This window comes from Quercus robur, chromosome 9 (genome assembly GCF_932294415.1).
Source record: "Quercus robur chromosome 9, dhQueRobu3.1, whole genome shotgun sequence".
Lineage (NCBI taxonomy): Eukaryota > Viridiplantae > Streptophyta > Magnoliopsida > Fagales > Fagaceae > Quercus > Quercus robur.
In genome coordinates, this window is record NC_065542.1 from 7998435 (window position 1) to 8025692 (window position 27258).

At 34.0% G+C, this 27258-nt stretch overlaps 2 protein-coding genes across 6 annotated transcripts; one reads left to right on the top strand and one right to left on the bottom strand.

The window, feature by feature from the left end:
- Window positions 1-919: 919 nt before the first annotated feature.
- Window positions 920-8533, bottom strand: LOC126698285 (serine/arginine-rich splicing factor SR34A). 2 transcript variants are annotated; one of them, XM_050395409.1, is made up of 14 exons: window positions 8284-8533; window positions 6121-6394; window positions 5840-5963; window positions 5161-5226; window positions 4994-5068; window positions 4757-4913; window positions 4545-4591; window positions 4393-4450; window positions 3628-3677; window positions 3491-3547; window positions 2868-3019; window positions 2703-2774; window positions 2568-2604; window positions 920-1204 (listed from the first exon to the last, which is right to left on the bottom strand). In XM_050395409.1, the coding sequence occupies exons 3-14, from the start codon at window positions 5924-5926 to the stop codon at window positions 1184-1186; spliced, it is 879 nt and encodes a 292-aa protein (XP_050251366.1). In that variant the 5' UTR covers window positions 5927-5963; window positions 6121-6394; window positions 8284-8533; the 3' UTR covers window positions 920-1183. The 2 variants fall into 2 exon arrangements, with proteins under 2 accessions (XP_050251366.1, XP_050251365.1); XM_050395408.1 differs by lacking the exon at window positions 6121-6394 and having other exon boundaries at window positions 8284-8530.
- A 1218-nt stretch (window positions 8534-9751) lies between these two features.
- LOC126699406 (uncharacterized) lies at window positions 9752-20329 on the top strand. Of its 4 annotated transcripts, XM_050397178.1 has the most exons (16): window positions 9752-10112; window positions 10573-10657; window positions 11001-11103; window positions 11249-11333; window positions 12121-12207; window positions 12333-12403; window positions 12665-12776; window positions 12948-13402; window positions 15161-15242; window positions 15331-15507; window positions 15589-15642; window positions 16558-16650; window positions 16729-16794; window positions 18493-18539; window positions 18867-19577; window positions 19751-20329. In XM_050397178.1, the coding sequence occupies exons 1-16, from the start codon at window positions 9996-9998 to the stop codon at window positions 20127-20129; spliced, it is 2724 nt and encodes a 907-aa protein (XP_050253135.1). In that variant the 5' UTR covers window positions 9752-9995; the 3' UTR covers window positions 20130-20329. The 4 variants fall into 4 exon arrangements, with proteins under 4 accessions (XP_050253135.1, XP_050253136.1, XP_050253137.1 ...); XM_050397179.1 differs by lacking the exon at window positions 9752-10112 and having other exon boundaries at window positions 10638-10657; window positions 11235-11333; XM_050397180.1 differs by lacking the exons at window positions 9752-10112; window positions 12333-12403 and having other exon boundaries at window positions 10638-10657; window positions 11235-11333.
- The last annotated feature ends 6929 nt before the right edge of the window (window positions 20330-27258 follow it).

Here is a 27258-nt window from a genome sequence, read left to right on the forward strand (position 1 = left end):
AACGAGTACCCCCCTTTACTAGATAAAATATATTGTACATCTAACGTATACCCCCTTTACTAGATCAATTATATTGCAAATTTTAATGGAGAAGAGGCCTAAAGAAGAAATCGACTTGGTTCTAAAAATTCTACAAGTTCAGAACCGAAATTGGCACAAACAATTAATCAATATAACTATACAAGAGACAAAATTAACACAATGACCAAAATGAATTTTATCAATAATTTGCAGGACCTAATTAGTAATTTTATCTTTAAAAATAAAAAATAAAAAATTTGAAGACGACTTCAAAAAGTTTCCCATGCCTACAACTATCCACTTAATTGTAACACATTTCACACCATGTTTGATTGTCCACAAAAATTGTCCCTGCACACCCTGACCTGATACCATTTAACAACGAACCAATATCACGAGATAGAATAGACTTCAAAATCAGAGAATCCCTTAGACAAGGATAAGGAAACTAGATCATGGTCTGCCTTTTCAGACCTGATTTTGAAAACCAGAGCCATTCACAGACAAATAAAGAAAGATGCTTCAGATTTTTGAAACATCATTAATATTTTAAATAGATACCGGTTAGTGTGTTCATTTTCTTAAATGTTAAAGATATGATAAAATCTAAAGCATTCATTACTCTGATAGAATTATTCTTTTAAAAATACAAGATCTTAATCCTCAATGGTACAAGCCCCGGTAATAAGTGCAGTTGAACTGAAGACGGAAAAGCCATTCAAGATCCATTTAAAAAAAAAAAAAAAGATTCTCCCACAACGGAGGTGAGGGGTCTCGACTGCAATTCAAGCCATCTTAATCACATATTTATTATTACCAAATCCAGAATATACTTAAAATACCAAGAAACTTAGACTTACTAACCATAGTAAGTGCCATAAATAATAAGTCACAGATCTCCATGATAGTAGCCTCAATTATTACTTAAAAAACAAAACGTACACATATCTTGCAGATTGTAGCTCAAATAAAAAGAAAACCGCAAAATAACTGGTTTGCAATACTACAATACTACATACTTAGATAAGTATCAAGCCATGCAAACCATAGCTAATTTAGATCAAGACAAGCCATCAAATAAGTGCACTCAAAAATCGATTTAAAGCTTTCCCCTCAAACTCTACCAGTTTCTGGAGTACTTTGGACATTACTTGCATAGAAATCAGCCACTACCAGACCGTGCCTGAAAAGAGATTAAGCTTAAATAAGATTTCCAGAATATTTTAACAAGTAATTTTATACTAAAAAAGTTTCAAAAATGTAGAGTCCATCCTTCCTCCCCTTTCCAATCACTGGGAAGCTTAATTATTTCAAATTTTAAGCATGAAGACTGGTCTTGGAGGTTAACAAAGACACGTGAAGCACAGAGAAACTGTCTATTTATTTTGTTCAAACAAAAACATAGCGAAAAACAAACATAAAAACCATTGCAATTACTCATTGAAATAGGAACAACTTTGAACCCAAAAAAAATGTGATGCAGCGTAGGCATGTAGAAACAGAATCTGTAACACACAATTACTACAACTCTTCCACTATACCTAAGTTCTACAAGAACACTAGGCTAATAGGCAAAATAATAGAGAAAACCTCTCTAGCAAACTTTTATTCAAAACACACATAACATCAATAATCAACCCCTCTATAAAGAGTATTTATAGGAATAGAATTTTTCCTACTCCTTTTAGGAAAAGAAATAATAAACCTACTTCTACTTGAGAAAGGAAAAACAATTTAACTAGGAAAAGAAAAACAATTAAAATCCTAATTCAACAAGGAAAAAGAAATGCTAACAAATAATAAGATTTCTGATACATCATAATTGTTTAAAAAAACAAAAGGGAACAGCACCAAAAAAGCCTGAAATGGGAACTGAGAAATTGTCTGTTCCATCTTCTTCTATCCAAACATGGTGGTAAACAAATCTAAATACATAACATTACTCATTAAAATAGGAACAACTTCAAACAAAAGAAAACAAGAAAAGGGTTTTCTGAATTCTGCTACATGATAATTCTTTTTAAGGGAACAGCACCAAAAATGACTGAAAAAGGAACTTATGAAACATGAGAAACATAGAAAAGATAGGTTTTTCATAAAATGAGGCTCCTATACATGGGGTACTGCTTTGTCTGGAGGGAGAGAATGGAAAGGTGTGGGAGGACAACTCCCCCACTTGCAGGGAAAAATGGAAGGAGTTAATCCCCACAAGACTTTCAATCTGTCGAAAGTTGGATAGGTTCGAGGTCCTTCCCCTTCTCCCCCTCCCATCTCTCAACCTCCTACCATAGCGTACATAACTAAAACATACTGGAAAATTCTTAGTGCAGAGTTATATCCTAGACCACATGATTTGTATGCTATCCAGTTTAAAGAAGTTCAAATATAATACCAATTTCATTGACTTTTATAAGCACATCCAGAGATCACACTGCAATATCTTATATACACATACACAGATGTATCTCAAAACGGTGATCTACAAAAAAGGTATGTGAGGCACACAAGCACTATAATTTCATCACTTAATCCTGAAGTTTAATTACCTGGCGGGGAGATCCTGACCTAGATCTTGATCTTGGCCTGCATATTTTAACAATCAATATCATCATTAGAGGTAAGATAAGAGGAGCAGAAAAGGCCATAATATAAGAGAACTAGTGTAACCAAATGCCAGATACCTGGAAGGTTTGACAGGAGATGCAGATCTGGATCTTGATACCGACCTAGAAATAGACCGCTCCAATGATACACTGTAGGGAAAAAAAGGACAGATTCCCAGATAATAAGAATATTCAAGATGCACAAAAAAAATAAAAAGGAAAGAAGAGGACAAAAGTCAGTACCTCCGGTCCCTTCTTACACTTCTGCTACGGCTTCGGCTACGGCTGCGGCTGCGGCTGCGATTTCGACTGTGGCTGCGACTGCGACTGCGACTGCGACTTCGACTTCGACTTCTACTACGACTTCTTGGGGGACTGCCCTCATATTTCTTCACCTGCACCAGTTGAAAAATAGAAACAAACAACAGCAAAAAAGTAAGCATTTTACTCCAAGGTATATACATCTAATCTGCCCTACACCTCTCAATAAAGCTTAATCGAACACTGTTTTACATCAAAAACTGGGGAAACAAAAGTGTAGGATTTATTAATCAACTTAAAGTGAGAAAGGAGCATTTTTCAAAGATAATAAGATATAACCAAGCAATTCATTAAAGATCATTAAACAACTCACAAGCATCCATAGTATCAAATAGAGACTGCTACTGAAATTTTGGCCTCTAAATTTAAAAAAGTTTCATTTACATCCCTAAACATTCTAATTTTGAGCAATTTAGTCCTTCCCATCCAAATTGATACGTCACCAATTTGGGAGAGACTTGAAACATACCTACAAGGACCCAAAACATAGTTTAGCCTAATAACAATCCCACAAGATTATTAAAATGGCAGAAAGGAAAGGTTACCCGAATATAGGCTCTTGCCCAAGGATTTCTGAATTCAGTGTCATCGAGTTTCCGAATCTGAAAAGCAGACACATCACCTATCATATTAGACCAAAGCACATATGCAACAAATCAAATGATTTCTCCCAACAACTTACAGCATATTTCATGTCATCATAATTTGTGTAATCCACAACGCCAAAAGTCCCTGGAGAGAGATCAATTCAATATCATTAGTAATCAATCCAAAGTATAAGGATATCATTAATCATGTCAATTCAGTGGGAAGACAAATGGTAATCCTAACCAGTGCACTAAAAACTATCAAGAAGTTAAATGAGTCGTTTAAGCATATTATTAAGAAAATTTCATAATGAATATTATATGCTAAAGCAACAGACATCTTAATAAGCTATAATCACTAAACATGCATTGGCAATCTCCAATGTCCTGTTTCACCCCCTTATAGCAGCTATACAGACAAAACAGAAGAACATGGCATCAACCCACAAAATGCAAATCATAGATGTCAAGCATAGGCCATGTAAACTTTTGTTCAAAATAAATTATGAGACATGCTAATTTTTTGCCATAAGAAAATTTGCATTTTCAACAAACATAATGAGTTAGTCTCATGGCTATTTACATATCTGAAGCATATTTGTATTTCCACATAAAAAGAGGAAATGATTTTTTCTTAAAATTGGTAACTACACAGGCAGCCAGTGGATCTTTAACCCACAACCTCATCCTCCAACTTACTCTTTAAAAGAAAAAGAGGTGTAATTTAAGCTAGAGCTCATTTGCCAGAGGAAATGAAAATTGACCATCAAACTCATAAGAACCATATAAATCGAATAGCAATTTTAGCTAATTATAATACCAACAAATTAATAGATACATATTTTAGATAAAAGGCATACCTTCACCATCACGGGACACCTCAGCAAAACATACATCACCAGCTTTTCGCATATGATCCTGAAACCGATTGACCAATAAGGTTACCAACACAGCAGCATGAAAAAATAAATAAATAATCTGCAAATTACTTTTTAATATAAAAATTCCACACCTTCAAATCTTGCCAGGAAGCAGAAGAAGGGAGCCCACGAACAACAACTGTAAAACAAAAATAAACATGCATCAGAACCATTAAAGTGTGCCTAAAATAAACCAAATCAAAAGATATAAAAAATTCTAGCACAGTTTCATGCACAAAACTTTCCCATCACATTCTCCTAAACCCTTTTAGTCACAAAAGAAATATTCTCCCAAATTATACACCTCGATATTCAGAATGGCGTGAGATACCAAATCGGCTCCCACCGCCCCCTCCCCCATCACCACTCCTACCACCACCACCACCACCACCACCACCACCACCATAGCTACCTCGACGATCGCTTGAAGATGGACCCCTACCACCATGGGCAAGTTCAACCTGCATAAAGGCAAATGACAAATTAGTCAAGAAATAAGAAAGCAAAGTACCCCAATAAAACTAATCGGTGATCTTATTACCCTTAAACGACAACCATCAAAGTTATAGCCATCACGACCCTTGATTGCATCTTCTGCATCCCGGGCATTATCAAACTAACAAAACAAAAAAATAAAATAATTAATTGAAGACAGAAATAAATTACGTTTTGAATATATCCAGTCAAAATCCAAGATGCAAAGAGTACCTCCACGAAACAATAACATGGAGGGCGGGGTGGAATCTTCAATTCAATGTCTAATATACGGCCATACTGCAAAGGTAAAATCAACATCATAGAGCTATGTCAGTCCAACTATTAAACAGCCATATTTTAACATACGATCATGTAGAACCATGTCTTTAATAAGTTGATTCTCAAAATATATATATATATATATATCTATCTTTAATAAGTCATGTAGAACCATGTTTAATATGATAAATTTAACGTGTTCCAAGAAAAGAAATCCTTTTTTTGGTCCAAAGGCTAGAGAATGCAAACACAACTGAAGGGAAGACCTTAACTACATGAGCCTCCTACAGCCAAATCCCATATACTTTTACAACTATTAACATCTTTCAAGTGAGGGCATCAGATGAACAGCATAAGCATTATGTTGTCTCCCAATATTCAAATCCTAAGATAGTATTAATGTTAACATATAAGCACATGAACAAATGTGCATAATCCCGTGCAGAAATTCAGATATTGAACAATTTTTCAAATAACACTGATTTTATGGGAATTTAATTAACCAGACACATTTAAATGGGAACTTCTTAGGATTAAAATGAGACATAGGAGAACACAGACAATTCACCCCAAAACTAATGAAACTTTGAGTACCAGCAAAAAATCATAGCATAGAAAAATCCAACCAAACCTTGTGAAATAGATCTTCAACTTCCCATTCTCTTATATCTGAGGGCAGGTTGCCTACATAGATTGTGCGAGAAAAACGACCACTCATATTTGGCACTCGAAGATTGTATAGAGAAGATTATACACTGCATAAAGAAGATGACATGTCATAATTAAAGAAAATTCTCTCAATTTCTAAAATAAAGTCTTCCTATATATTGCGATGTCCAATTATCATCAGCATGTACTATGTTGACGATATCAAAAGGAAAGGAAATCCAAAACCAAAACAATGAAGCAAACCAAGAGAGCAATCCTCGAGGTGAGCCGTGCTCCACAAGCTCCATTGCTCATTTGCTCCAAGATGCTCCAATGCTATAATAATATTGAAATAAAATTTGATCTCCTCATCCTCTCCAGAATTTTAGCACATGTAGAGATCTTCTGAGAGTGAGCAAGAATCTCCAATAGTCCAATTATAAAAAATAATACCCATAACTCCACCCTGATTCTCCCACTCCCTCTCTATATCCCTATGTATGATTGCAATGCTCATATTTGTCCAAGCGCTTGCCATCTATCATAAAGAAAGCATTGGTGTCATGAGATCAAGTAAGATTGACATATATTTAGGTATTTACCTTACTCAGCTCGCTTTAACAGCATTGAAAAAACAACCCTGGAAAATACTTAATATAGCCCCTAGTTCACTAATCATCGTTTAGTGCAACTTCATGTCCAGGGAAAAGGAGTGGGCATAGATGTCTTCAGCCTCTCTCATGGAACGTTTAATAATATATGTATTTATATACTTAAATCTTTCATGGCAAGAATCATGATCGATACCCATGTTTCAGTTTTCTTACCTCTTGTTAGTTAAAATATCTTTTCATGAAGTTTCATCCAGGAAAAGGAGAAGGCAAAAATTTATAGCAACAATTTGGAAAAAAAAAAGGGGGGGGGGGGGTGTTGGTGGGAGGAGGAGGCTATTCATGGAGGGAATCCTCATTGATACTCCTCCCAAGTTCCAATTTTTTATAACAAATCAGGCAAAACCAGTCTTGAAGCCATTTGCTTTTAATGCAGACACAAATAAATATAAACAGATACTATTTGACAAGAAAACTAACTACATTGAAGATAAGTCCTCTAACCTCCATTCTAATAGTACACTTAACCAATTACAAGTACAATCAAAAAGCAAATTAAAATTAAAAATTTGATAAAATTCCATATATGAGTTAGATTAGAATAGAAACAGGGCCATTTTGTTTCACACTCGTACATTCTTTGGTGTCACAAATTTCTCCTCTAAAATAAATTATCACAAAAATTTGAATTCACCACTAACGAAATGGGAAAAACAAAGTATGATCAACACCAAAAAGGAAGTGATGCCAAATTTAACATACAAACCGACCCACCACATGAGGAATCTTATATGTTCCACTGACATCAAGAACCTCGTTATGAATACACTAGCTGTCGTCAATTGAACCATAACATTAGCAACACAGAAACTTTACTCTTCAGACTCATTGCAGTCCAAATACCACAGAGAAAGAAAAGAAAAAAAAAAGCCCATTAATTGTCTTCAACAACCATAACTGACAACCCATTTCCTCTCTGACATGAGGACCAATGCCACCCCTTGCATCTCTCTTCCCCATGACCCACCCCAATTTATGATAGGAAAAATGCAACCAAACAACAACAGCCTCATCAACGAGCATAGAGCCACCATCTTCACTAGCTTTCCAATCCCTCATCAACATTACCCTTGGGCTTGAAAAGAAAGGGAGAGAGAGACTGGAGGCTAGGAAAGGTGGTCGCAGCTATACTGATTGGTAAACTATTTTAGAATTAATTGATATTCTTAGCCCCATTTTGGGTTTAGATGTACACAGAGAACAGAGAATTTTGGGTTTCATGTACTCCATCGAAACAAACAGACGGAGTTTTAGGGTGCATTTGGATAAGCTGTTTTGTAAAAAAGCTATAAGGAGTTGCTGTTGCAAAACAGAGTTTCGGGTTTTAAAAACATGCTTTTAGGCTCTCAAAACAGTCTAACCAGATGGAGTTTTAGTATGTTTCAACTTTCAACAAAGCATTCACAAAAATCTCACTTTCCATGAGGCAGACTATAAAAGAGTGATATTTGTTTAATAAATCACCACTTTGTCTGTGCCTTCAAAACCCATTTCAGTCTTGCAAATCTTTTAACATACCAATACCTCATTTATCCAATAACATCAATTTTTTTCACAAAATCTACCACTCAAAACCCAATATACATAAGAAAGACTTCGCTGAGCACAATATACCAATGATCCGAGCAATTGAAGCTAGACCCACTTAGGAATTCCACTTTTTTATTTTAAAAAAATCTCAACTTTCAAGCTTAATCATCAAAATTAGCACACACTTAACACCAAAAAAAAAAAAAAAATTGGAGGAGCACAATACCGAAGATTTTGATTTGAGCTGAGCTGAGCTGCAACGGCTACGAGCAAGTGGCACGTGTCTCTCCCTCCCTCCGCGTAGCGAGCTCCTGTGACTGAGAGTGGAGAGAAAGAGCGATGGGTTTTGTAGCTCCGAAGTCTGATCTTCTTTTCGTTTTGCTTTAGGTTTTGAGCTAGAGGAAATCGATGGAATTTTGAGATATATATGCGCCTGAATTGAATTGGGCTCTTGAGTTTTGAAGGTGTGTGAGGCTCTTGATTGATACTGCTGGATCTGGATCTGGATCTGCTGCTTATTTTGGGAATTGGGGCCCTTTTGTCTTTGGGCCGAATTTGGGTTAAGGTGAAGGTATGAGACGAACGGGAGCAGCTTGTGTCTAGTGATCAGCAGCTTGTGTCTAGTGCCAATGATCACTAGACACGTGCGATGCGAACACGTATCCAAGACTGGACACATGTTCGTATCCTAATTCTTAACGGGTCTAGTGATCATTGGCCACTAGACAGAAGCCAGACCTGGGACGAACAATGTAGAATTCATATGTCAGTCTTACATGCATATTATATAGCATGAGACAGGCACATATGAAAGTTTTGCTATTTAAAGTCTATTTAAATACTGCTTATTTTACTGAAAACTAATTTTTAAAACGTATTAGTACTGCCATGGGCCTATTTCCTTTGTTTTTCATTTGTTGGCAGGGTCATGAATAGTATTGTGGGACCCCGCACTTAAAATGCAAATGCAAAATAAGCGTTAGGCAAATGCACGCTTAAGGGCCAAGATTTTTTGTTTTTTGTGTGGAGGGGGTGGGGGGGATTGTGCTGTGCTAACTCATTTAAAAACTTATAAATCTAGTTTAATTGCACAATTTGGACTGGACCTTAGATTTATTCGGCTTTAAATCATGATACTTAAATGTGGACACTCGCAATTTCATATGAAAAGTTGTGACAAAAGTTATAAAATTTTGTTTTGCAATACTAACATTATTCTTCATATTAACTCTATTATTACCAACGCACACCCTTGGTGCATTGACTATTTCATAAGTATAAGTGTTTAAGAGGTGTGGAGGGAAATTGATAATCATCCACAAGTATAAGTGTTTGTGAGGTGCAAAAAGAAAAGGTCGGGTTCAAGTCTCTAAAAATAAACTTCACACACATATACATTTCAGATTATATTAGAGTAGAATTTATATCTTTTAATAAAAAAATAAAATAAAAAACCTACTATTTTATTTTTTGTTATTCTTAGTAATTTTCAAAAATCAACTTATATTTTGGATAAATTTAGGCTATGTTTGGTAGACTATCTAAATAATATATTTTCAGTTTTTAAACAATATTACACACATTTCCACACACTTTTTCACACACATGTATTTCAAAAAACTACAAACAAAATTACTCAAACTTTTCTACCAAATGAACCCTAAATAAACAAAATAAAGGGGAAAATTTTTAAAACCAAAGTTTTATTTGAGCTTAGAGGATTCGAACTAGGGTTTTTGGCGCTTCATCTTCTCCAAAACTCAAAAAACACACTCTCTTCCCGATTCGATCCATAGATCTCCAACTCCCTCTGCTTCGTCTTTTTTTCTCAGCTCCCGGCTACAGTCAAATTTCCCTCCAAACTCACAAACCCACACACTCTTCTCACTCACAATTCACAGTTCACAGTTCACAGTTCAAAAGTTCACAACAACAGCGATGGCCTCGCGCTTCCAGGCCATTCCACTGGTGGCGTCGCCGTCCTACCCCAACGCCGTTGCCTGGTCCGACGAGAACCTCATCGCCGTCGCTTCCGGTCACCTCGTCACCATTCTGGTACCACTTTTTCTCACTACTTTGCTTTTTCTTTTTTTGGTGTTAATTAAAAAGCTTGATGCTTTGGCTATGAAACGCAGTAAAAACCATAATTGAACGTTATTCCACTTCTGGGTTTGTTTCTAAAGTTGCAAATTTTGGTTCTTTAAGGCAAAAGGGACTACTTTTTGTTCAATGTTAGCTAAGTGTTGCATGTATATTTTGCTGTTTCTGCTTCATAAATCTAAAAAACTAATCGTTTTCTTGTTTTTTTACTCATTATGAGAAAATTAGCATTCTTCAGAATTGTGTATAAATCATATACCAATTGATATTTGTGTGGATATACATATATTCACTTAAAGCTGATTAATGGGTTCGTAATTAAGATTACACTGGAAAATTGTTTCAAGGAACTACTTTTATTGTAAATAAGCATTGAATTCTCTCTGTTTGATTATGTATGTTTGTTTGTGCTCAGAATCCAGCATCACCTTTTGGACCACGAGGCCTTATCACAGTTCCCAATAGTGAACCTTTTCCAATTGGAGTTATTGATAGAAAAGGTATGTATCATTTAAATTGTGAATTCTTATTACAATTTTGTGACTTGTTGGTGAACCAGTAGTTACAAACAAGCATTTTTCAATGTACTTCTTCTTGATCACTCATTGGGGGAATCTAGACCATTTGTGGGACTTTTTTTTTTAACATTCTTGATCACCTGGTGAATTTTGTAATTGTTACGGTTTAAGATGTGGATAATTAACGCCTTATGGAAGTTTTGATAGGCCTGTACAACTCACAAACTTTCTCAATGTGTAATGGTATCGGTATATTTTGTCAAACAGATTCAGTATTTTCATTGTTAAAGCTTCATTTACATTTTATATATTGAAATATTTGCAGATTTATTCTCTGGGTGCTTGTTGCCCAACTGTTTATCTCGGGATCGTCAACCTTGTGTTCGATCAGTATCATGGTCACCACTAGGAATGGCTCCTAACTCAGGGTAAGAACTTCAGTTTCTGCTAACTGTTTGATGGCATTTCCCTTGTGTGTACTTCTCTTGTATACTGTTTAACTTATATTATGTATATTATTGGATGACAACATCTTGTAAAAACTAATTGCGTTTTCAAGTTAACTTGGTACAGATGCTTGCTGGCTGTTTGTACAACAGAAGGATGTGTGAAGCTTTATCGTCCACCATTTTGCGACTTTGGTGCTGAATGGATAGAGGTATGAATTAGTGAATCACTTCTTGATGCTGACATTGGAAATGATAGTAAATGTGCATATGATCTGAGACTGGAAGATTCTTGGCTTCTAGAGCCATAGAGAATTGAAATGTTTCAAATTCAAATGTAGATATTCCCCATTACAATCTCGAATGTTGTCATTATCTTAAACCGCTGAAATGGAACAATAATTTTTACTCTTGGCTCCAGATTCTAGGGAAATTGTCCCATTCCAAATGAATATGTGAAAAGAAAACAATCCTATATAAGTTTCAAGAGAAACAAGGTGTTTTCACAATGTTTTTGAATGCTTCCTTTTATATTGAAGTTTTCTGGTTATTTTAAGTCACTATTTGATGGCTAATTGCAGTGCACTCATTCATCACCTGTAGTATTATATGAATATGATACATATATCGTATGCAACATACTCTATTATTACATTATTATTCCATGACACTTAATAACAATTTGATTTTCTTACTATATTCCCCCCCCCCCCCCCTTCCACTCCCTCTCTCTGTATATTTATCTGTTGCTTGTGCTCATTGACTCTTGTGTAAAGCAATTCATTAACATATGAACCTACATATATATATATATATATGAAAGTTTCTCATGCTTTTCTGATCACCATATAGAAATTTAACTTTGAAACTAAGTTGTTTTCTCTCCATTTTCCCTTCATTATTGAATAACAGTACCAAAAATATTTTTACAATTGTTTTCCTGTTATATATGTGAAATTATTTGCATAAATAATTTTCTTTCCTGCTGAGTTTCCTCAGGTTATGGATATATCAGACAGGCTTTATGAATATCTCACAAGTATCAGCTTCGGGGAGTCAGATGTTTCTTGCCCAAATAATTCTGACGTAAGTACTTTCATGTACCAATTCAAGGGATGCCATTTTCCTTCTAACTTTTGCAAAATGATGTTAGTTGATATGTTTCCTGAGTTATATTTATAGTTCAATCACTTATCTGTGACTAAAAGCAGGCAACAAAAGACATACATGCAGAAGATCCAGCTAGTTTTGTTTCCAAAAAAGAGTGCAAGCGAAGAAAAATGTATGTATTCTTTATAATATAAATAGCTTTTTAAATATTAAAAAAAATAAAGAAATAAAGAGAAAATCCAACTGGATGTTTTTCTAGTAAATGAAGAACATTTGTTTTCTTTGCTTGGACTCTTTTGAGCAGGTAGCAAAGTCACATATATGTCTGTCTTAATATTTGAAACCTACATGTTTAAATGTGTTTCATTTTCAGCTGTTTCTCCTTGTAAGCAGTTTACTCAAGCTTATCTTTGTTTTGATGAATTTGGTGCAGCAATAAGGGCTCTCAAACTACTGGGGACCAATTACCATGTCAAGGAAACAGTGAGAATTCCAATTCTAGCTCTGGCCCTTATATTGAGAGGGAGGGACAAGGATTAAAAGCGGTATGGCTTTTCTTATCCCCCCCCCCCCCCCTCCCCTTGTTTTTTTTCTGGTATTTATTGTTATTCTAGTATTTTGCCTTTCCTAGCTTGAAACATTGGTTTGTCCTAATTTACACAAATATTAAGTTCCTTTTGAAGCGTTATTTTTATTCATTATTACTCAATTTCCAGGTGTATAAGCTTAGTTCTGACAAGCTGGAAGAAGGAAAGTTACATCATATTGGTCCTCTGTCTAAATGTAAAGCAAAGTCTCTCAATAAGATGCAAGAAAATCGCACGCACCCACAAATAACTGCGGCGCAGTATGCTTCTCGCAATGCGATGCTATGGTCACTTGCAGTTGCATGGTCACCATTGCTGCAGTTGTCATCTAAACTCTGTTCAATTCCTCAAATTGGCTCATCTGTTTCTCTACTTGCAGTTGGTGGGAAGTCTGGTAAAATTTCATTATGGAGAATATATGTACCAGAATGTTACTCTATTGAGCACAGCAGGGTCCCAACTGCAAACATTGTTGGGCTCCTTGAGGCACACAATTCGTGGATTACATCAATCAGTTGGGCTTTTCTAACTTCTGATTCTTCAAACCCTCAGGTTTTATTGGCAACTGGGAGTTCTGATGGGAGGTGAGTTAGGTATGCAATTATCATTTTTCAGTTTCACTAGTTTGTAAGTGCTATGCATTTTTTATATTTGATTTAGTTTTTCTGTTTTTTTTTTTTTTGTGGGTGAATTTGCACCAGAGATGATTCTTTATCTGATTCATCTCTTCAAGTTAAGTGAAGCGATTTGAGTGGTTTTAAGCAAAATTTCTGCTCCTCTCTCCCTCCCTTATGATTTTGTATTTTGAGCCTTATGAGATATAGGTGGTGCTTTAGATTTGTTGGTATTATCTGTTTGATTTAGATTCTGTGTAGACTTGTGAGAAAAGTTGTCTCTCTGATTATCTGATTACTTGATATGATTCTCTAAATTTGTCTTGTTACACGTACAATGCTAGGATTTTTTTTTTTTTTTAAGTGAGTTTTGGCCCGAAGGGGAATGATGCCGGTAGGGCCAAAAAAGAATTATTTTAATTTAGTTTATTTATTTTTGAAAAATCATTTGTATTTTATTTTAGGTGTTAGTAGTTAATTATATTATTAGTATTTTATTTCCAAGGGTCAAGGTTAATTTTGTAATTCAATAATTGGGATTTCCCAAGTTATTTAGAATTAGGTTTCCTAACTCAGTTAGAATAGGGGTGTAGTCCTAGTAATCTACAAAAGCACAATATTGTACTCCTATGGAGACGGATTATTTTGATGATGAATAAAATTTCTCTTGGAATTCTCCCATTGATCTAGTGTTGAGGCAACCTTAGATGCTGGCTCCTAGAGGTTTTCTCTTGATTGGTGCTGATTCCAAGCAAGAGTAGCTGTTGACACCTAGGTTATCTATCATTTATTTTCTCATTTTGGTTTTGCCTGGCATCAGAAGGGAAGGGAAAGGGGAGATTTGAACTAGTAACTTTTGCTTCATTAGTTGTGGTCCCCAACAGATTGTGTTACCCCTTGGTGTTACCTCTATGATGTTAGCTGTAGCTGTTCAATTTAAATGATGGACATTCTGCGCCATGGAAACATGGAACATTTATCATAAATTTTGTTCATTGCCATGAAATTCTGAATCTTATCAATTTGTAACCAATTCTTTTTACATTAATCAATTGAATAGTTTGATTTGCACTCCAGAGGTGTTAGACACGTGTGTGTGCCTCCACTTCTCTGCTTATGACTGTTGGGATGCATAATGCATTGAGTAGGTGGGTTTTATGGGCTAAAGCCATGGGGAGTCCATCAACATTTTAAGGTTTCATTGTGAACACTATTCTCTCCAAAAGCAAGATATTAGAGGTGTGGAGGTGGGTGCATTGAATTGTTGACCATGCACTGTTTTCTTGATGGCAATTTTATGAACCAAGTACCAAAAATTTGCTACAACTGGGGCTATAAAAAAAGTACATTGTATAAGTATATTTATAATATGTTACTTCTCAAAAAAAAAAAAAAAAAAAGTAATGTATAAGTTTATAACTCTGTTAACTTCCATCTTACGTTTGTCAAAGCATATTTTTGCCTTGACTTGGTTAAATCAAGGATTTTTGGATTCTTTATTGCAATTGCTGGGTTTGCTAAAGAATGTTATGATGACATTCTCATATGAAATAAAGCTATTCATAAATGTTATGACCTGGACGTTCAAAGATCCATTCTTGTGTTCAATAGTTATTTTCATCTCTTTACACCATTTGAAATTTTAACATGAACTTCAAATTATTTCTGTGGAAGAAGTAAGAGTAAAAAATGGAAATTAATTTCCAATTTTTCCATCACTGCTCTCAGTATGAGGATCTGGCTGGGCAATACTGAGGAATTGTTGAACACATCAGAAGTTGATCGCACTCCCTTTTTCCTATTGAAAGAGGTAGCTCTTATTTTTGGAAGTACCTTTTTTCTGCATATATTTTATATTACTGAATAAAATATGCTGATTTTTTTAAACTTCTAAATAGGTTATAACTGCTGATAGTATCCCAGTTTCGGTTCTTTCACTTAGTATGCCTGCTAAGTCCATACATAAAATGCTCTTGGCAGTTGGCAAAGGATCTGGATCTTTTGAACTTTGGAATTGTGACATATCTGGCAGAAAATTTGATAAAATTGGCTCATTTGATGCTCATTACCATGCTGTAAGTGCCTTCTTCTTGATTAATCTTTAGATACATTATGATGTTAATTACTTAATTTTATTTGTTTATAAATTTCCTCAGGTCACAGACTTAGCTTGGGCATTTGATGGATGTTCTTTGTACAGCTGCAGCCAGGTATTTTATTTCATAAAGTTAAGTTGCATTATAATATATTACTGTTAGTGAACTAACTAGTTTATTTGATATTCCACATGCCTGATTTTTCCTATGTTGTAGTATGGAATCAGTTTTTGGTAGAAGTTACCCATCTCATTCTACCTAGTAGTCTTATCTGCAATCTTCTGCCTGTTATAAATCCTTATTATGCTGTGCTCAATCTATATAGATTGGTGAAGTAATTAATATCTCTAGCAGATTATTAGTCTATAATCCTTGCTTACAAGGTTTGCAACAAGAAATTAGTTGTTTGGGGAAGTCAGATTGTAGTAGTTTGATCTGTACCAAGTAAAACTGAAAAGTTACTTTATTGTCTTCAAATATTCCAAATGGGATAATCAATCAGATTACATTGAAATGTGTTCTCACGTTTGAGAAAGATTTCCTAATAGGCTAAACAGAAAAAAAAAAAAAATAGACACAGTATTTATGTGAACTTGTAAAGGAAGAGAAATATGCTTGTCTTTTTCTACTTGAACAGGTCCTTAGTACCTCATATCATCTTCAGGATGTTCAGGGGGTTAACCTTTGCTGTTAGCAGAAATGAAAATCAATATTTACCAAGATTATTTTTCCACTTCAAAACATGAGATGATATGTCATCTACCAATGTAGATGTTAGGAGGCTTTACATGATTGGACTAAATTGAGCGTGTAACTTAATGGATATGTAAGCTCAATTTGATTTCAAAGTATTTTCAATCATATATGGACCGTGAATATAACAATGCATGCTGCTATTTCTCTTCCTTTTCTTTTTGGCAATGGCATTGCAAACTTCATTTATATGCACTTTTTAGTTTTTACAGCTGCAGATTGGTTTCTAGTCTTTCATCAAATAATTTGACACCATTTTGTTTTAAATAATGGTAGGATAATTTTGTGCGCTGCTGGATTTTACGTGGTAGTTCTCTCCATGAAGTTCCCTTCCCTTCAAATACTCCCCGTCTTAGGAGCTCAACTGATGTATGTTACCTTTTTTGGTCTCCTTTTCTTCCAAATGTTTTCTTTCAGTTCTTATAAAAAGTGAAAAACTCTTTTCAGGTTCCAGATGTATTTATTTCATGCATGGGTTTGGCAGTGTCCCCTGGAAATCTTGTGCTTGTTATGGTATGATCTCTTTCCCCCATATGTATATCATTAATTGCCTCTTATAAACCCCAGTTCCACCTTTTGCATGTTCTGGGAAAATAGTCATTGTTGCACAAAGTTATCTGTGTGTATTCTTAAAATGTTGGGTAAATGCTGTGAGTATAATGACTTGTATCACATGGATTTTTTTAACATGATATATTCTTTGTCCCCTAATTGTTCTTGCTTGCCTCTTGACATGATCTGATTTTAAAAGTTGATCTTGACATGTGATGTGATATGGGCCAGAAATTGTTGTGTAATTGTTGATCAACAAGGGAGCCTCCATTACGTTGGGAGCCTCAATTGTTGTTGATCAGAAATTGTTGTGGACCAACCTTGATAAAGCCTCCATAGCAATCACAAAGAGATAAGGGGACAAGGGATCTCCCTGTCTCAAAACCTTATCCTCCTTGGAAATATGATATCCCGCCAAGAACCAATTAGGCTAATAGAAAAGCTGGGAGAAATAATACAAACCCTGATCCAGTGCACAAATTTGGGAGGGAAACCAGCTGATAGCAGACACATAAGAATAAAGTTCCAATCTAGAAAATCATAGGCTTTCCTCAAATCAGCCTTGATGGCACATCTGGCTATGCCATTTTTCCTATTATAGTGTTTCACTGGCTCATGAGCTAGAAGAATATTTTCAGAGATATTCCTTTCAGATGTGAAGAAGGAAGTATTTGCTGAAATGCTCACTATAGGCCAGGAAACCTTGAAAAAATTAGCAGTGAAACCATCTGGGCCAGGACTTCTATCACTCCCCATGCTGAAGGACTTCTATCACTCCCCATGCTGAAAATTGTTTGCTGGATTTCTTGTTCTGTTACATCTCTAACCTATCTGCTCTTTGTAGTACCAGGAATTTGATCATTAACAAACCAGCAACAACCTCTATCATTTCACCTTCATTTACAGAAGTAGGAGAACCTAAGAATGCTTGATTTCACCCGACCACCAAGTTTTTGATGTCATCAGGAGCCTCCACCCTTTTATCACCTGCATTAAGAAGACAGTTAATAGAATTTCTAGCCTGCCTGCCCTTAATAATGCTATGAAAATAGTTGTCATTCCTTTTTTTATGTCGTAATCATCACTATCTTTCTAATTTTGATATTAATAAATAGCATGATGCCTTTGACATGCACTTAGCATTGGAATGAGTAAATTTGTATGGTAACTTGAAAATGTAGCCATCGTAAGTTTTTAATCATTATTGAGATTGACTATAAATCTCACAAATCAGAATGTTGTCTTCTTATTAAGAGAGATCACAGACTCCTTTCTTGTTGCTTACTCTTCTAGGAGGGACTATTTGTTAATCGTGTTAGTTGCATGGTTTAAAGAGCTGACATCGACCATCTTTAATATGGGAGGATGATGGAAGGCATGATGGAGGTTACAATACTTGCCCTGTTGGTTGGGCAGTTATATAACCATCACTTGTATCTGTAGCTTTTTGTTTTTCATCTATTAATACTTGATATTAATGTCTACATTGATGAAGATACGATGATAGAAACATATGTATTGAGCACTATATTCTAAAGAGCAAACATTTATAATTAATCTTTTCCCTCGTGTATACTTTCTGGGTATGTTAATTAGTTCCTCTTCTTCAATAAAATTTATTACTAATTAAAAAAAAAAAAAATATTCCTAATCTTTCAGGTACGCAATTTGGATCTTGAACTATTGGATTCAATGTACCAGAAAAAGTAAGACCTTTTGTGTTGAATTTTCTTTCTGAGCTACATTTATTGTGTTTTTGTGGGTGCAATCACACACATGTGATGTGTGTGTGTGTGTGTGTGTAAGTTTGAGATTTGTTGAATTTTAACAATAGGATTGTGGAAGATTGGTGAATACAAAATATATCAGAAAAGATGCAAAGGAATGAAACTCAACTCAACATAATAAATCCTTATTCCCTACTTCAAGTAGCAATAAAATGTGAAAAGGAAGAAGCTCACTGATGTTCCTTTAGAAAATGAAAAGAAAAAATAGCACGTTAGGAAATTGACATGTTTTACAAATGTTCACAGGGCTCAGAAGGCAGTTGTTGAGTTTTTCTGGATTGGAGGACAACAACAGGATCTCTTGTCAAAGGCTTCCCCCCTAGTTGATGTTGTGGAATTCCCTGCTTTTCCTGAGAAGGAATTGGCTTATTGGGAGTCTAATATTCTTTGGTCATTGAAACAATATGAACATTTGGATAAGCCTTTGGTTCTCTGGGACATCATAGCAGCATTATTGGCTTTCAAGCAGACTACATCAAAGTTTGTAGAACATATACTGCTTAAGTGGCTCTTATCTTCATATATTGGATACAACATGGATCTTTCTGCTGAAAAGATTTTGCCACTTGTCTCTATAAGATTATCAAAGATCAATTCTCGCAAGCTGCACCTCCTAAATATAATCTGTAGACGTGTAATGCTATCTGAGCTGAAGGCCGATCAAGTAAACAGTGAAGTGCAGAACTTGGAAGTATCACACGGTGCTGAAGGGGAACAAGTGACTATGTGGACAGAGCTACTTCGCTGCAGTGAAAGAGAACTCCGTGAGAGGCTTGTGGGATTTGGTTTTTCTGCTTTTCTAAGTCTTAAGTCCCATTCAACCATAACTGCTTCTCGACCTGGATATTGGTATCCTGTTGGATTGGCACAACTGGAGCATTGGGTTGCTCTTAATCATGAACGTGTACAGGATCAACTAAAAGTCTTGTCATCAGAAGTTGGAAGGCATGAGAAGAGGTACACCTGCTCCTAGTCTATATGTTGCATATTTCTTGGTGTTCTCTGATTTATAAGGTTATTTTTGTTAGTTTAGTTGCTCTGATAAACAAATGACTTCAAGTGAATGATTGAAGTCCTTGTTCTATGTATCATGCTTATCATCTTATCATGTGCTTTTCCTCAAACAACAGACTTGAATACAGTGAATATGAAGCGGCAGAGCAATGTAGCTATTGTTCAGCATCAGTTCCATTTGAATCACCAGAAGTTGGCTTTTGTCGAGGTGTAGAGAGTGATAGTGGCACTGGTCAGAGCCACAGACTACCAAGGTGTGCAGTTTCTATGCAGGTTTGCCCTACCACTCCATTATGGTTTTGCATATGTTGTAATAGATGGGGTTCCAGATTGGCACCCGAGACTCTTTTTTCAATGTCCGAATATCCTTCGGATTTCAAATCTTCAACCGAATCTTCTGTTCTAGAAGTACTCTCAAAACCTTTGTGTCCCTTTTGTGGGTTACTACTTCAGAGACGACAGCCAGACTTTCTACTTTCTGCATCACCTGTGTAAAAAGAACGTTCACCTCTATTTACATTGCTGTATTAGTTATTATAAAAGCTGTTTAATTCTGTCTTTTCCAAGGCAATGGCCCCAACTGCATGCATAGAGCTAGGCAGAATGAATTAGTATGTAGCATAGGGATAAACATACTGGAAGCAAAGTGGCATTTGATTATACATGAAAATGGGAAGAAATCTGGACTTGAAACCTGTGAACGAAATATATAAGCTGCACATCTCCAACCCTTTAGCCTAAAGGTGAGTTTGGTTCAGTTTTTTTGCTTTTGAGCATTTTGAAAAAGTGGAGATTTGCAATTGCTGCTTAGGGGATGCAATGTGAAAATGCACACTTTTCAAGTTTATAAGAGCACCCACACTAGATGTGGGATATGTGCCAAATGCTAAATATTTGGTACATATCCCACACCAAACTCAATTTTAGCCCATTTAGTAGATGTGAGATATTGTTTTTTTTTTTTTGCAACATTGAACAGTACCGTGACAAATTTGCCACGGTATGGAAGATATGTGGTATATTATTTTTTTGTTTGTTTATTGTGTTGATGAGTAGTAAATATTATTTTAATGTGTAGTAAATATTATTTTAATGTATAGAATTGAATTATAAAACATCTGATAAATTGAATGTTGTAAAATGATGTGGTAAAATAATAAAGTAGGCATTTGATGTGGTAAAATGACATAATTTTTGGAATGTCTGTTACAGATGCTCTAAGGCTGAAAGGCACGATTTCAAAATTTTATTAGAAGCCTTATGATCACGTTTTCAAATTACTAACATGATTTTGGCCCAAAAAGCTCTAACCAAATGGTCTGGATGGATAGCTTTCTGGCCCAAATTAAAAGTTTTGGTTTTAGAAGCTCAAGCTCGGCTAATTTTGCTTTGGTCTTTCAGCTGAATCTGGGCCGGCCTGCAGTAATGTGATAATGGGAAAAAACAACTCGTACATCTATATGCTTAACCAATATCTTCTGTACATACATACATATATATATATATATATATATGCATGCTTGGCCAATATACCAAAGACATAAACAACTTAACCAATAGTTATAGACCCATATACCAAGACTCATTCAAATAAAAGACTGGAATATTGTGAAAAATAAGTAGTTTCCAATAACATGATAATATGTTAGACTCAAGTAAACTTTAATTGGATCGATATTTTATTGAATTCACAGTTGGAATCTTGGATTACAAGACCTCCATAAGGTTGTCACATTTGACAAAGATTAAATCAAGTATTTTTGTGGAAATAAAAGTATTGAGATTCATACTTTTTTGTAATATAGTACTAGTGACAACAACAGGGCTGCCTACTTGAACAAGTCTTGAAATTCTAGGAAGAATTGGTGCGGACCATAATCAATCTCATATCAATCACGACTAAAACAATAACAATTGATTGCTTTGCTAATGTTTACCGTGCTGTAATGCAAAGAAAAATTGCATTTATCCTCTATTTTCCATGAAAGACTTTTTCTTTCTATAACCCAAATTTCTAGCTTACGTTTCTCCTGGTCTTTCGTTTGACATTTTTTTGTTTACACATGAATGGCTCTCTCTCTAAAGCTTTGTTTGTGTGTTTTGGTCAACATATTCAAACACTATCTTTGCATTTGCATTTGGTTTTGGTTTTGGTTTAGTTGGGGAAAAGGGTTTTGAGTTTTGACCCACCGTTGCATAAAGTTGAACAAGTTTTAATGGCCATAATGCTAAAACAACCAGTCCAGTCCAAGACAATTCATGTCCCACACATATTTAATTTACCAAAAAAAAAAAAAAAAAAAATCTATTGGGGAAATACGTGGCCCTTTGAACTCTTTCTAGTCCCTATTAATAGTGACTTTTGGCCCTTAGTGGATTACCCATTTCTAAGTACAATCATAATAGATTATGATTTAAAAAATAATAATTATCATTTGGTTGTGAATGTTTAATTAGTCAATTATAGTTTCATGTTAAGCACTTAATCTCCTCTGCCCTATGTTTAAGGTCAGATTATTTATCAGTTTCATGATGATCTAAGTACATATAATTTAATTTAACTGGTCAAATAGTTTATATTAAGTTTGTTAGCATGTAAAAGATTATAGTTATAGACTAATTGTCCAAGGAGATAGTGTGTATAAATATATATAATTTGACAGCTGAGAGATGAGAAATTTAAACATATATCTCCATTAGAATCATTGTCAATTGAACTACAAAACTCATGACTAGAGAAAATATATTTTATAAAAGTGATATCATAGCAGCCGTGTAACAAGCCATTAATATAAAAGTAAAAATTGTGCAAAAATCAAATGGTTTAGATAAACAATTATGACGTGTCCTAATTTATTTTGAATCTATCACCCAGTAGTTGGAGTGTTTTACATCTGATGCTGACTTTGTTATGTCAAATATTGTCCAAACCACATGTACCTTTTGAAAAAAAATTCTGTTTAGCTGGATAGAAGAAAATTTAAAATTGAATTATAATTTCAAAATTAAACTATTTAAATCTCAGGCACAGAGAGTTAATTATAAATTGCATTAAATCCAATAGTCAGGATCATCTTTTAATTTACTTTAACAAAGCTTTCAATATATGGGGCCACGCACCAATGTGGCTATGTCCATTCCTTGAAATTTTTTCAATTTCATATATTTGCAAAGCTTTCATATTTGTAAAACACAATCACTCAAATAGGAAGAGAAATGAAAGTTAAAGAGGTCGAGAATAATTTTCTTGTTTTTAAAGCCAAAGTTACCTTGATTACTGCTTAAGAAAGAAATTAAGGAATATTTTAGGGTGCGTTTGTATAAACTAGTGAAAGGGGTCTTAAAAACACTCTTTCAAATTTCTAAAACGCCTAACCAAACGGACTTTTAATGTTCTAAAAATTCGACCACAATTTGTTTTTTTAAATCTAAATCTTATCTTATCATATTCTAGGAGCTTCAAAATTTCTGTCCATTTAAAAGTCTGTAAATGCGTACAAACTTTGTAAACACATGCAATATTTAATTGAATTCCTATACTACTGGCAATCCCTTGACTACTAAAATTATATTAATTTTATTTCTTAAATGAAAGACATGGACGGTCATGTTAATTTCTAAAGCTTTCTAATAAACCTTCAGTTCCATTTTTGTATTGTCACAATCAAATTTTCAAAACATGAAGAATTTAAATTTAATGAATGGACTTTTAAGTTTTATAAGTAGAAGTTAGTTTACTCGAAAAATAAAAATAACTATCTATTATTATTAGAGCCCATGTTCCTCAAAGAATTTAAAGTAAACTCGTCCAAACTTCTTGGGGTATCGATTTTATGCTACCCAAAACAGTAACATTAGCTAATTTGGGCAAGAATGTAAAAAAGTCTTCTCATGGGTTCCTTGGTAATCATAATTAATGGAGGGAATACCAAGAAAAATGTTTAAGAAATCTTGGGTTTTACGGAATGAGTATTTAAATTAAATATTTTACCCCATAAAATAGTTTTTCTCTTTTGGATGGATCCATTATGAATAAATGTGATTTTTTTTTTGGGTTTTCACTAGGTAGACACTAGAGAACAAGTACTTTTGGAGGTTGGGGCAGGTTATGTGTCTTTTTAATTTATATTCATTGGCTTAAAAAAAAGATAAATTAAAATAAATTGTTAAACGAGAAAAAGTAAAGTTTTAATAAAACTTTATTCAGCCAAATAAAGCCAGTCAGGTTTGACAAAAGCTTTTAGTTTTTTGTTTTTGTCATAATTTTTATTTTTAATTTAAAAAAAAAAAGTTATTTTTAGCTTTTTATCACAAGTGACATAAAAGCTATATAAAAAAAAACTATATCTAATTTTTTTTTCTTTTTTTTTTATCATATTTAGCATATAAGTTTTCATGATTAAAAAAAAAAGCATATAAGTTAGTAATAGAAACTATGAGATACACAATCAGACAAATTGCAAAAATTTTGAGAGTTTAGGTAAGTGAAATTTAAGGGGCTGTTGGACCATTACATCTTTATTTTTGTTCTTTTCCTGATTAATGGAATCCCTCTTTCTTTTTAATCATATTAAAGAAAACTATGAAGCTTTTGATCTAGTGGAGTGCTTTTTTTTTTTTTTCCTTTTAAAAAAAAAATAATTTTCCATAATTAGAAATTTAGGTAACAAATAGCATGACTGTGAGGACTAAAGAGTCCTATGTACATAAAGTTTTGGGGGTGGGGAGACCATTACATGTCCTTTTCCTGTTAAATACAACATAAAAAAAAAAAAATACTACAGCTCTCTCTTTCTTTTAATCATTTTAGGCAAATTGTGCTTATTGGAACTGCTCTTGTAGCAGCCTACTTACTTAAAAAAAAAAAAAGCAAGAAAACTACTGATTAGGTCTTTGATTTAATGACAATGTCCCTTACTGAATATTGCACTGAGCCACAAACTCTGGAAACTCTGTTATGCTAAAAACATGTGCAAGCTAGACTTTTTTTTTAAAGGAAAATTCACCAACTCTCATTAATAAAATCAATAAGATTTATCTAATATCACTAGGTTTTGGATGAAGGAAGGGACTTCTTCAATCCAAACAGTCATTTCTGAAACAAATTGAGACTCTTTTGAGTTGTGATTTTACTAACTAGATTAAGGTTAGAAAAGAAACACATACAATACAAAATATAAACCATAATTCCATAAGAGTTGGGCTTACCTTTATCGAATTATATAGAATTTATTTGTTATCAATACAGGGAAAAAAATTAAATAAATAAAGTAAAAAGAGAAAAAGAAGCTCTACATTTTTAGTATGCCACAATATTATATGAATTTAATGAGATAAATCTTGTGTAGTTCACCTTTCAGTGCTTTTTCACTCTTTACAAAATGTTTTTGGCAATATTTTTCGCATGCTTCAATTCAATTCCAATACTATCACCTAACATTATTTTTTTAAAAAAAGTACCACCTAACACCCCTTTATGGTGAATCTATTGATTTTTTTTAATTTAAAAAAAAAAAAAAAATCCCAAGTTAACACACACACACAATGCATGATTTATTTTATTTTTTATGGAATATAATGCATGATTGGACTAAAGTGGGATAAGTACTACTATGTGTATCAGAGATCAAAGACTCTCATCTAGTATTATAAGAAGGTCATCATAGTAACTTTAATATGACAATTACCCTATCTTTTCCTTAGTTTTATCTACCTTAAAAGAATGCTCTTAGCTCTTATTTATTTCTTTATTGTTTTTTTTATAATTTTTTTGAGGGCCCACATTACAGAAAATGGACCCACAGGTCCCACACTCTTCTCAGTGATAGAGGCAACTCTTAGCTCTTTAATTAGTTCATTTTTACATCTAACTTTTTGTATTAGCCACTCTCTTAGCTTCTGATTAGTGCATTAACCCACCTAACTTACTGTATTAGCCTTGGCATAAAAGAGTTACAGTAGTCCCTTTCAATTGTCCCAATTGAAATACTAGGCTGTCTTTGAAGGACCATGGAATAAAGAGAGAAATCAGAATGAAAAGGCATTGTTTATGTGGCAAGAACATGACCATTGACAAAGCTTGGCCCAAAAAATCTTGAAAGTGCACCATCAAAAATATGTGGTCCACCAGAACCAATGGCTGAGATGAAATATTTGGGGCATCATGACTGGTGGGTCCACGGAGGAAAAGTCCATTGTCTTCCATTCACGCACGTATAATAAGAATCCAAATACTCATTTTGCAAGGAATAAATCTACTATCACCAAAATTTTCAAAGTGATTACTGATTAGTTCATGTGTAAAGATGCTATGAGCCAGAAAGTGCTAAGCAAAATTTCCTTGATTATAGAAGGAAAATTGATTACAAGATAATGCTCTATTATGTACACCAATATCATTGCACTAGGGCAACTAATAAAACTAACTTAATGACAATTACATAGTAATAACGGAATAGCTAACACCGCTAATAAAAGTAGAATTCAATTAGGAGATGGCATGTGTTGGCTTTTGAGAACTTTAATGAACCACGCGGTGTGCATATATAGAAACAAATCTTCAATTCGTACTAAACAACTCATAACTTAGTACACAATAGGCTTGAGCTTCACATAGCTTAGAATCATTTCAACAAAATTCAAGTCTTCTTCAAATCCATTGGTTACAAATGCTATTAGCAAGAAAGTGCTAAGAAATTTCATATATTAGAAGGAAAAATGATTAAAAGAAAATGCTTTGGTTATATACATTGATAACATAGCACTAAAACTAATTAATTGAAAAGAAAAACTAACTCAATAACCGTTACATGGTAATAACGGAATTACTAACACCACTAAAGAAATGAAAATCCAATTAAGAGATAGTACTTGTTGGTTTTTTAAGAACTTTAATGAACCAGACGATGTGCACATATAGAAACAAATTTTCAATTCATTTTGGATGACTCATAACTTAGTACATAACAAGTTTGAGCTACACATTGTTTAGGATAATTTCAACAAACTTCAAATATTCTTCAAATCCATTGGTAAGAAAGTGCTATGCAAATTTCATTAATTAGAAGGAAAGATGATTACAAGAGAATACTCTAGTTATATACACCAATAACAAAGCATTAAACTAAATAATAGAAAATAAAAAGTATCAAAACTAACTGTTAGCTGTTACACAGTATTAATAGAATAACTAACACCAATAATGAAAGGGAAATACAGTTAGAAAACGACATATTCAAGCCTTTAGGAACTTTAATGAAATATGCAATGTGCACATGTAGAAACAAATCTTCAATTCATCTTGGATGACTTGCAGCTTAGTACATAACATAATTGAGCTACATGTTGTTTAGAATCAGTTCAATGAACTTCAATTTTTTTTTTCAAATCCAGAGGTTAAAAATGCTTGCAAAAAAGTGTTAAGCAAGTTTCATTGATTAAAAGGAAAAGATGATTACAAGAGAGTGCTTTGGTTATATACACTGAAAACATATCACTAAAACTAATTAATTAAAAAGGAAAAGTAAATTAATGGTACCTCTTCATGTACAAAAGTACTTGGAATTCTAAAGAAAAAAAAGTTCAAACGATTTAGCAATATATTATAATTATTTAAAAAAAAAAA

Bases quoted from the DNA above. Each gene is read 5' to 3' on its own strand.
- LOC126698285 (XM_050395409.1), bottom strand. From the start codon at position 5,926: ATGAGTGGTCGTTTTTCTCGCACAATCTATGTAGGCAACCTGCCCTCA. The intron at 5,069-5,160 runs GTACTCTTTGCA...TTGTTTTGTTAG, and splicing joins CATGTTATTGTTTCGTGGAG to TTTGATAATGCCCGGGATGC. The intron at 4,914-4,993 runs GTAATAAGATCA...GCCTTTATGCAG, and splicing joins TTGATGGTTGTCGTTTAAGG to GTTGAACTTGCCCATGGTGG.
- LOC126699406 (XM_050397178.1), top strand. From the start codon at position 9,996: ATGGCCTCGCGCTTCCAGGCCATTCCACTGGTGGCGTCGCCGTCCTAC. The intron at 12,777-12,947 runs GTATGGCTTTTC...CTCAATTTCCAG, and splicing joins AGGGACAAGGATTAAAAGCG to GTGTATAAGCTTAGTTCTGA. The intron at 15,508-15,588 runs GTAAGTGCCTTC...AAATTTCCTCAG, and splicing joins TTGATGCTCATTACCATGCT to GTCACAGACTTAGCTTGGGC.